The 11469-nt window shown below is 35.6% G+C and overlaps 2 protein-coding genes across 2 annotated transcripts; one reads left to right on the top strand and one right to left on the bottom strand.

Moving 5' to 3' along the window:
* Nucleotides 1-283: 283 nt before the first annotated feature.
* LOC111372829 (cytochrome P450 93A3-like) lies at nucleotides 284-1984 on the top strand. Its single transcript, XM_022995244.1, has 2 exons — nucleotides 284-955; nucleotides 1162-1984. Exons 1-2 carry the CDS (start codon nucleotides 809-811, stop codon nucleotides 1810-1812), a joined length of 798 nt encoding a protein of 265 aa, XP_022851012.1. The 5' UTR covers nucleotides 284-808; the 3' UTR covers nucleotides 1813-1984.
* Nucleotides 1985-2181: 197 nt separating this feature from the next.
* Nucleotides 2182-6913, bottom strand: LOC111372828. Its single transcript, XM_022995243.1, has 10 exons — nucleotides 6665-6913; nucleotides 6376-6423; nucleotides 6099-6215; nucleotides 4909-5322; nucleotides 4339-4769; nucleotides 4137-4236; nucleotides 3963-4028; nucleotides 3553-3642; nucleotides 3212-3331; nucleotides 2182-2728 (listed from the first exon to the last, which is right to left on the bottom strand). Exons 1-10 carry the CDS (start codon nucleotides 6698-6700, stop codon nucleotides 2420-2422), a joined length of 1731 nt encoding a protein of 576 aa, XP_022851011.1. The 5' UTR covers nucleotides 6701-6913; the 3' UTR covers nucleotides 2182-2419.
* Between the last annotated feature and the right edge of the window lie 4556 nt (nucleotides 6914-11469).

Below are 11469 nucleotides of genomic sequence, written 5' to 3' on the forward strand. Positions count from 1 at the left end.
ATGTTAGAGGGTGATGAGATCCATTTTTTGTGGAACATTCTGTAATCTTGAGGATGAACTGTGTATTCCGAGAGGCAAAAATCTTGGAGTTCTCTCTGTACTTGTAACTTTGCTTGGTTTTTGAGTTGATCTAGTGGATTCGAGCAAAATTCTAACGGATGCTCAACGGAGAGCAGGCGATAGCCGAACCTCGGGGTCTTGGAGTCAAAACTTGCTGTGTTTTTAATTTCTTGCAAATTATTTTTAATTCTTTTACGTTTAGTCGTCAACGGAGTCACAAAAATACTAACCTGGGACCAACAGTCTCTAGTGGCGACATAGCCCAGGAAATATTCAAAACCCAAGATATTAAATTTGCAGCCAGACCAGAATTTGGTGGATCGGATTATCAAATTTACAAAGACAACTTATTTTCGACTTTGGATTATGGAAAACAATGGAGTTTCTTGAAGAAAATATGCATGACTGAAATTCTTTCGAATCAACAGATTCATCGATTTGCTGATCTTAGAAAGGCAGAGATGATGAATTTATTGAAGGTTATTGCAAAGTATTCAGAGACTGGTGAGGGTTGTGATGTTGGACTCGAGTTTATGGCGCTGATGGACAATGTGATTAGCACGATGGTAATGAGCACCAGGTGTGCGACAAATGTCGATGAGACTGCACAGATTAGGGAAATAGCAAGGGGAATAACTCAACTTTCGGGCTTGCTGAGTCTGGGAGAAGCATTTCCTTTGTTGAAATGGTATGATATTTTTAGGGCTGGAAGAAAGGCGAAATCCCTTCTGCTGGATTCGATGCTTTAATGGATGGAATTATATCGAAACATGAGATCGATATTCGTGATGGAAAACGAGAGAGGATGGATATGATGGATATTCTCTTGCGTATTTCAGAAGATAAAACTTCAGATCTGAAGCTTACTAAAGCTGATATCAAGGGCCTTTTCCTGGTTAGTTGATCGCCTTCCTATGTAATTACATTGAATTTTGTTGTCCTATTTTTTCTAAGTTTGTTGACATGGTTCTCTCAAGCGCATAAATACTAGGTCGCTTGAGGGAAATCCAACGCTAGTAGCTTATAAGATCAAATATGGACTCGACAATTAAATAAATTTTACCAGGAAACTGATTCTCATTAAAAATGTGCATTTGACAGGATCTTTTCTTGGGAAGTACTGAGGAAACAAGTGTAGCCTTACAATGGGCACTTGCAGAACTCCTCAATCATCCAAAGGCCTTAAAGAAACTTCAAGATGAGATTGACACGACTGTGGGGTTAAAGAGGCTAGTCGAAGAATCAGACATCCCAAATCTTCCATACTTGCGTGCTGTCATCAAAGAAACTCTACGGCTGCACCCTTCATTGCCCTTGGTGTTCAGAAAATGCCGGGAGGACAGCAAGATCAATGGTTTCCCCATAGCTAAAAATTCGAGGATTGCAATAAATCTATATGCGACCAATCGCGATCCAAAAGTTTGGGAAGATGCTGCAGAATTTGAGCCAGAGAGGTTCTTGATCAATGCTATAAACACGATTGGACTTGCTGATGAAGAGGATATGAAAGGGCAAAACTTCAGTTATGTGCCGTTTGGAGGCGGAAGGAGAGGTTGCCCCGGAGCTAACCTAGCTACTTCTGCGTTGCATATAACACTTGCAGCGTTAATCCAATGTTTCCACTGGAAAATAAAAGGAGCCGAAAAGGTCAATATGGAAGAGGGAGCAGGATTTTCTGTACCAATGGCACACCCTTTGGTCTGTTATCCTATTTCACGTGTTAATCTTTCAGATATCCTTCTGATTAACTAGTTGACATGGTTATCAAACCATGGTATTGCAATTTTTAGTCCTTTATGCCAAGAATTTCCACTTGTAATAGGAGATGATGAATGTTTCTTTTCAAGATAGAAAAGATGCATGAAAACATACTTATATTTTCTATGTTACATAAATAAAATGAACAGCAGTAGTCCCAGATGGAAGTCAGTGACCATATATACTGGAATATAAATAAAATCAAGATTTTTCATTACAATGACAGACATGACCTAGTAACTTCAACATGGTGTAAAACTTTGTCTCGTCTCCTTGTACAGTTTTATTGGGGTGAAATTTCCTTCAAATAAAAAAAGGTCAAACTCTTGTTCACGAGTTCGATTTCTTTTGTCAATTTAGTCGTGTTTGAATGATTTGTTTCATTTATTCAACATTTATGTGTTACAATCAATGACAAGTAGTTAAAAAAATATACCCTGTTTCAATTCTATTTCTATACGCCATCAGAATTTACCCCTATATGTTCATAAGATAGTTGCTTTTGCATGCACAACATAATAATCATCATCATTATTTGATCAGTCTATGCCTACATAGCATTTTTATGCTACATATTTGCAACAAAATTATAGTCTTAACTTCACATGGTCAACAAGTACTGGAACTCATATTCATAAGGTATCTTCTCAACAATGCCAGATGCTTTGCCACCATGAAGTCCCCGAAAACAATCCACAATTGATTTCCTCAAAGATCCCGAGGTAGGTAACTGCTCGCACACCCATTCCATCAATGAGTCGACGTCTCTGGAGAAATCCTGCATGTTCCCAAGCAGCAGTTCAGGGAGTGCTATTCTTTTTGTGCTTGTCACAACTATTGAAGCTTGCAGGTACTCCAGCTTTGATCTTTCCAATTCACCTACGACACCCTCTGCTGTATATATTTTTACCTAATCATGAAACATATATATACAATCAGCAAGCTCTGGAGATCTTAGTAAATAGAAGGAGAAAAAATAAATTTTTAAAATATTTTTATGTATATTACACCTAGGAAATGTTTGGTACCAAGTACTAAACATGATATACTTTAACCGTCCAAACTTTAACTTTTTTACTTCATCAATACTTCCACAACTGTATAGAGAGTCTTACCAAGAGAACCACTGTTATATTGCATTCAACAATACAATGTTCACCTATATATTTGACATATACATGAGACATAAATTTTAAGTCCAAATTGGATCGTACAGGCTAGATTGTGTGGCATGTATGGTAAGGATAGTGGACGGTATGAGATAGTATTTAAGAAGAAATATTTCTAAAATATTCAGCATTATACTGTTGAATCATATTCAATATTGCGTACTAAACATGCAGTGTTTATAGATATATTGTGTAATTTTCTTGTCGAAATGGTTGAAACTCACTGCTGGTGAAGAACGTGTACCGCAGCACAGGGCAAAGATGACATTTGGATCTGGTGACTGAAGTCCATAAAGTTCACCAACTATAGCCTCTTTGTTATCCTTTTCTCCCTTCCCAGTAATCTAAGAAATGCATAAAATCCAAAGTGTGCTGTTAGATGCCATTTCGACTCAGGATTTTATGAAAAAGGAAAATAAATAAGGTAAGAATAAACTTTGGCTGCCTTTTCTTTCTAACAAAATAATTCAGTATTGAATCAAAAAAAGTTGCTTTCTATTAATATTGTGTACACTAAAATTGAGGATATATGAGCCTTGATATAAACCATTACAAGGTGACGTACCTGTTTAAGCAGTGAAGGCTCAAGTTTTCTCAGGATAAAATGTTCAATTGCCTGAGCATTTATTATGTTACCAGCAATATTCAGAGTTGCCTGAAATGAAGCACAAGTTATATACAAGACTATAGGAACATCAAAAACCTTACTCTATCATCTCACTTATAATTTCTTCATTAACTGATAAACGCATGATGTAATTATATAACTCATAAGAATGGGACACAAAAAGAAGTGAGTGTGGCGCTATATTGTTAACCTTCACATCTAAAAGATTGAACAGTCGGAGAGACCCCTCGTGTATTCATTTAAATTATGTCTTCAACATCTATAAGTTGGGAAAGTTCCAAGTTCTCGGTTAAATTAAAGAACTAGAAATAATTGTCTTCAGATATGCTTATTAAATTCTATTTTACCTTGTGGATAAGTTTAAACAACTTCTCAGGTGTAGAACTAGAAGGAATCCCATATTGAAGGAACCCCTGGAAACAAAAAATTACATTCACACATTTAAGTATATCAATAATCCAGAAGTGTAAAATTAATAGGTAATAGAAAAGTAGCAAGAACAGTGTTAAAAGTCTATATACATGCATGATAGAAGCATTGTACATGTTGATCCAGAAAGCCAGCTTCTGTTGATGACTCAAGAATCTCAAGTCCACCTTCTGAAGACCATTCATTAACACCCTGAATTCTCCAAAACCATAGAAAAAATCATAAATAAGCTCAATGGAGCGAAAATATTTCAAAAGTGAAGGTAAATTCCTTGATATTGAGCTTGATTCTTACTTTAACTTCTGAAATAAAGGTACCGAGTTCGAGTTTTGGATGCATTTTGGATCCATAGAACTCGATGTGAATCTAACCAAGTTTTTATAGGGGCCAATATCCCTTGTAATAGACTCTTCAGAATCAAAAATTCCATAGGGATCTTGCTGTCTAGAGTCTTTCTGAAACATGAGGCTTGTTTTTGAATTTAAGCTTGTCTCAGCACGAAAACTTAGAGAAAAGTTTGTAGACCGGGCTATTTGGCCTGATTTCTCTAATTCCATTGCTCTTGACGTTCGAAGTAGCCTTACAAAAATGAAGATCAAACACTTCATGATGTTCTCAGATAACTTGTTTGGTGGCCACTTGTGAATGCTTTGTTCTTCTGAATGAATTGGAGTTGACATAACTTTTTGCAGGATATCCGCAGGAATTTCAAGGTTACGGTCTTTCTGAAATGGCATGAAAAGTCATAATCTTAGAATCAAATAGTAGAAAAGTGAAAAACATGTAGTCTGCTAACATGCAAGTCGGTTATAATTTTGAGTTGAATAGGTGAAAATGAGAACGAATAAGATTATGTGATCGTACTCTTGGGGTTGGATGCCTCATGTCTCGAAATGGAGAGGCAGCTTTAAGCATCCCACTTCTCTTTGAAACCTTTTCACGAAATATTCCAATTTCATCGTGAAAATTATTTTCCTTATGATCAGACAAACCTTTTGGATTCGTCCCTTTATCATTTATTCTGAAGTCACTGAGATTGTAATCTCCTTTTATAGCCTTGCTAATAAAATGTAGCCCCTTGGCCTCAAACATGGTTTTCTCGTTGGAACGATGCCTGCTTGTGTTTTCATTGTTATTTTTTGGAGTTCCATTCTGCTGCCATTGCTTGGAATTCGATTCCTTTTCATTTTTCACCTCAGATTGAAGCTGGCTGATTTGGCTTTCCAATCGCACAATCTCATTTTCAACCATAGCTAGCTCGGCCAATAGCTCTTTCACCTGCATATATGAAATTTAACAAAAAATTTAAGCCCCTGTTTCACATCCACTAAATTGAAATTCCTTTTTTTTTTTTTTCTTTTCTGAAATTCGTTTTCAACCACACGTTCACACAATAAAATATTTTGCACGTGGATAAAAAAATTTTCCTAGTTTTTATTCACACATTCTCCAAAAAAACCACTATTTCAAAACTCATTCCCCTCCAAAAAAATTCTCATTTTATTGGATGTCAAATGGGGGCTAAGTAGCGTATTCCAAATTAATTTCTTCAAGAAAAGAATTTAAATCAAATAAATTCCACCTTTTTTTCAAGGATAATGCTATCTAGCATCATTGATACTAGAACACCAGTTTAGATGGTCCAATCAAATGGATCATTTGACTTTACATTTAAATGAATCTATCATTTAATGCTATTTAATTAACACTTAGACTAGTGCTAAGCATCAATGGGGCTAAATAGTATTATTCTATTTTCATTGCTATTATTAACAAATATCTGACAGATGGGAACACTGCTGAGATTTCTTATATTATGGAAATGTATAGATATAGAAATAATAGTAAATCATGAATAAGAAATATAGATTTCTTATTTTTGTACATGTAAAGAATATGCCGGGCTGCGAGATACTATGATTATAACTATCCGTTATTGTGGTTTCTAACTAATTATCTACTTATGTTCAATCTTTCATTAAATTTAGCAATGAAACTAAAAGTGAAAGAAATCGTATAAATTAGAGTCTATACATAGGAAATGTGAAACTTACTTTTGGTGGTAAGTAGTTTGGGATGCTGAGAGAAGAACCATCCTGTCGATTTTGAAGTTGCTGGAGAAATTCGTGCACCTTTTGTTCATGAGCCAGCATTTTGTGAAGCACTGAAACCTTGGTTGAGTAAAAATTTTACCTTTCAAATTAGTATCACATTTTTTTGTCAAAAGAAAAAATTGAACCCATCACCTCTTCTTGTACTATAACGTACAAGAGAATCAAAGAAACCATGCAAATAACTTAATCAGAAAGATGCATAAAATCATGTCCATACCTCTCTTTCAAGTTCCTCTTTCTTTTGTTGTCCACTAAGCTTCTTTTTCTGAAAACCAAAGATCTTGTTAAGGGTTAAATCACATGTCGGTTATAAGCATTTGTGCTACTCTGCTTAATAAGGTCGTCATTTTAAGATACAGTTAAATTCGAGACATTGTACATTGTACAGAAAAGAGAAGAAATTTCATGAGCAGCGACCATACACCACAGAATTTAGGCTTTCTGTGATGGTTTTGATATCAGATATGGAATTTTCTCGAGTTTAACAAAGTTGGAATAAAACTTACAATAATCTCTGGTGGAAGTAATGATGAATCCTCCATGAATCAGAAAATGATCCAAACCAAACCTTCAACCTGAGTCAGGGCCTTGGGAGGACATCAAAACAGAATGATTATCAGATTTTGATTATACAAATGCTTGTACTTGAAGTAAATTATGGCTAGAATAATAGTTTGATAATAAAGATAAAAGGGAGCTTTCAGGAGAACAAGTAGTTTGAAATTGATACTGGCTAACCGCAACAATTCAGTCGTGACTTGTGAGTGGGACATCGTAGGATAAGGAGTAATGCGCAAAAATAATAGGTTTGGCGTAGCTTGCACTTGCAGTTTTTTGTGAGGTGGGGTAGTTTGGAATGTCATTCCTTCTTTGAGAAGTGTAAAAAAGTTCTTTTATATGTAATTATGCCTACAGTTTAGCTACAATTCATTAAAATTAATTTTAGTAGATTTTAATAAAAATAATAATAAAAATGCGATTAAAAATCGTGACTTATAAAATATGTGGTTAAAATAAATTAAAAACTTTGAATTAGATTTCTATAACGTTTAAATTAAACCAAACAAGGGCTTAAGTAACTTTGTGTAAAAGAATTGTGCTTCGAAATAATTTACTCTCTTAATTTTGTCTAACTTTTCTTTTCGGCTTCAATGTCTGTTTTAGATTTTTTACTAATTCATCATCACAAAACTAATTTAGGATCGACTCATTACTCGGATTCATTTATAGTTATATTAACATTGGGTTGCAAATAAGTATGTGCTGTTTGGTAAAGCTTAAATTTTAATTTAAGTTGGTCAAACATTATTTTTTTCATAAGTTTCGTCAAATTCATAATTTACTATCAAGTTATTATTTACAGATTTTGTATGACCCACAACTTTGAAAATACTACCGAATAGACTCTAAGTGTGTAATCAATTTTATAATAAGTATGAAATTGCAATTGAATTATAATCATTTCATTGTCACCAAATAAGGAAAAAAATATAAAGAAGTCATTATCATGATTTTGAAGTAGTTACGTGTTCCAATTTCATTAATAGCAATTTCTTGCAAAAATAAAGTATTTCAACCATCAATCTAACATCTCTTTACTTGGTAATTAATCTTTCTCTTCCACCAACAATAAAGGGTAAAAAAGAAGAAGCAAGTTTTGAAAATTGAAAAACCAAACAAACGAAAAGGACTTAGATTCAAGAAAATCCATATATGACAATTCATATGTTACGCGTTCAACCATCAAATGCATGTAGCTCATAGAAGAACATGACAAATACGTAGACAGTTGTTATTAAAAATTCTAGTATCTTATAATAAATGTGTATAATGTTATTCTTAGAAGATGTGCATACATATTTTCAAATCACCGTGCTTTCTTAATTTCTTTAAATAGCAGTAGGCAGCCGCTAAAGCTTGATCAATAATTTTAGTTCAATCAAAATACGTTGGTTAGATTGTTTTGAGGTGGTTCTCACATTTATTTCAAGACGAGACAGGTGGCCCCTGCAGAAAAGTACAATTTATTTATAATGAGAACTGGTGACAAGACTTGCAAATTTGATATAGAGAATGAAGGGGCTTTAGGGTTTGACATCATGGGTTCCAAATAAAGAAAAAGAAAAAAAGAAAAGAAAAGAAAAGAAAAGAAACGATAGACAGCGTGTCGAAAAGAGTTTTCGATGTATATACTAAGACGCTCAAATCAAGACAATAGAAAGGTAAAGATGGTATATGAATGATCTTTTGTACTTATTTTTACCTTGTGTATTTCTCTCCTTATAAGATCATCATCGGACAATTAATTCTAGATAACAGACGTGATTTCCTTCATCACTAATTCGGTTATTGATCATTCCAAAATATGTTAATTTTGCTCTCTTTTATGGCTATTCAATTGCTAATTTCCTTTTGTAACCTATCAAATAATTAGTGATGTAGAACAACCTGCCTCAATTACCTGAGTTATTTAGACTTGAAGAAAGTCAGGAGATTTCTGTTTACAACATTAGCATACACGTTTCTTATTTTTTTTATTCTAGTTGGACTATGTTCTAATTTATTTCTTGCATGTTTAATTGGGCTATATTTTAAGACTTTTTTTTGGGCTTTGTTAGGTTTATTATGTAGCCTATTTAAAGACCTCTTAAACCATTTAGCAGGATTATTATTATTTGCCGTCAATTTTTTATCACAGGTTCTTTTTTTCTGGTGGATTCCAATATTCATTGGAATTAACGTTTGTTAATTCAATTTCGTGTCATCCACTGCGTCAATTGGTATCAGAGCAAGGATTTGCCTACCTTGATGGCCAATAACTGAGATGGAGGAAACGAGACCAACAATGTTGTTCGTGGGTAGGAAGAAATCTGGGCAGCAATTGAGGAACAAAGGCAGCATATGGTGGAACAACATCAACAGATGGCAGAGATTCGAGAGATGCTTGCCAATTTGGGACTCAATGCCAATAGAAATCAGAACACCATTAGGATTGGAGCTGGAGGTTTTACCCGAGGCCACCATGGTGACAGGAAGGAGAGGCGCCATGAACGCCGTGATCGTCGTGTCCAGGTAGAAGAGGATTCGGACACAGAAGATGAGGTATTTGATCAAGGCCAAAAGAGAGGGCGAAATAGAGGCCATGAAGATTACCGTTTGAAAGCATATATTCCTACTTTTAATGGGAATATGTATATTGAAGACTTCCTTGATTGGGTTTCCAAGGTGGAGAGATTTTTTGAGATGATGGAGGTTCCCGAGGAGCGTCTGATCATACTTGTAGCCTTTAGGCTCAAGAGTGGAGCTGTTGTTTGGTGGGATCAACTACAAAGGAATAGGCAGCGCCAAGGAAAGACCTCAATTCGTACATGGAGGAAGATGAAGCAATTGCTTATGGAAAGGTTTTTACCATCAGATTATGAGCAATATCTGTTTCAAATGTACTAGAATTGTGTGCAGGGAGGTAAGTCCGTGTTCGACTATACTGCTAAATTTTCTAGATTATCAGCCCGAAATAATTTGAATGAAACTGAGCCCCAACGTGTTGCCCGGTATTTGAGTGGTTTAAAACCCAATATTAGGGAGAAGATTGGGTTACAAGTCCTTTGGTCTGTAGAGGAGGCTCTTAACATGGCATTGAAAGCAGAGATGCTGGAGAAAATTGGTGGCAAATCTGAATATTCACGAAAGAATATAGAATTACACAATATGTCAGGCAAAGGAAAGACCCCACACTCTATTGTTCCAGACCAACTAAAACCAACAGGGGTACAAATTTGGGATACTAATAATAGTGGAAATACTGGGCCAGTACAAGCTGCAACATCTGGTGGTCGAGAACAAGCTAGAAATTATAATTCATATGCAAAGACAGCACCAAGAAAATGCTATAGGTGTGGTAAACCTAGGCATCGTTCTAATGAATGTCCGACATGGAAACCAGTGAATTTGGTGGAGCAAGAAGAAGAGTCTGGGGGGGATGAAGAACATATAGTGTTTGATGATGAGGTTTACGATGTTGCTGGGGGATCGAAAGCTGAGGGGGAATGAGTTAATTTGGTTGTGTAGAGGGTTTTGTGCTCACCCAAGCAAGAGGATCAACCACAACGACGTAGTATTTTTCGATCATTATGTATTGTCAATAGGAAAGTTTGTGACCTGATCGTTGAGAATGGAAGTTGTGACAATTTTGTGGCCAAGAAGTTGGTAGAACATTTGAGGTTGCCCACAGAGGCTCACCCCTCACCTTATTTGATCAGCTGGGTGAAGAAAGGGCCAACAGTGAGAGTAACAGAGGTTTGCAGAGTTCCTATTTCGATCGGAAAACATTATAAAGAAGAAGTTGCTTGTGATGCTATAGATATGGACGCTAGTCATGTTCTACTGGGAAGGCCTTGGCAATATGATGTTGATGCAACATATAAAGGTAGGGAGAACGTATACTTGTTTACTTGGGAAGGCCATAAAATTGCTATGATTCCTTCGAAAGATTCTGACAATAAACCCAAAACTTCTAAAGTGGAGGGACAATCCTTTTTAACAGTGGCTAGTACTGAGAATGAGTTTGAACTTGAAGTAAAGGAGACTCGAGAAATGCACGTAGTAGTAGTTAAAGCTCTCATTGAAGATGCTCATAGAAGTATAGTGAACGAGGTGCCTACTAAGGTAAAACCATTATTGGGAGAATTTCAGGAATTATTATCTAATGATTTGCCTGATAAGCTGCCACCTATGAGGAATATTCAACATCAAATAGACTTGGTACCTGGAGCAAGTCTACCAAACATCCCTCATTATCGTATGAGCCCACAGGAGAATGAGATCTTACGAGCAAAGGTGGAAGAGTTGTTAAGGAAGGGATTTATTTGTGAAAGCATAAGTCCTTGTGTCGTACCGACTTTATTGACACCAAAGAAGAATGGGAGTTGGCGTATGTGCATAGATAGTCGGGCTATAAATAAAATAACGGTGAGATATAGATTCTCTGTACCTTGCTTGGATGATATGTTGGATATGTTGGAGGGTTCAAAGTTGTTTTCCAAAATTGATTTGCGGAGCGAGTACTGATAAGTGTGTTTTTACACATTTATTTGGATCATAAACATGACTTAAACATGGATAAAATGGTGGAATTGTGACTTAATCCAGTTAAATTTATGTATTGTAGGTAAGTTGTTTTCCAAAATTGATTTGCGGAGCGAGTACCACCAAATTCGAATTCGGCCAGGGGATGAATGGAAAACTGCTTTCAAGACAAAGGATGGCTTATATGAATGGATACTCATGTCTTTCGGGTTGACAAATGCACCAA

Source organism: Olea europaea, unplaced genomic scaffold, assembly GCF_002742605.1.
Source record: "Olea europaea var. sylvestris unplaced genomic scaffold, O_europaea_v1 scaffold1031, whole genome shotgun sequence".
In the NCBI taxonomy this organism is placed as follows: Eukaryota; Viridiplantae; Streptophyta; class Magnoliopsida; order Lamiales; family Oleaceae; genus Olea; species Olea europaea.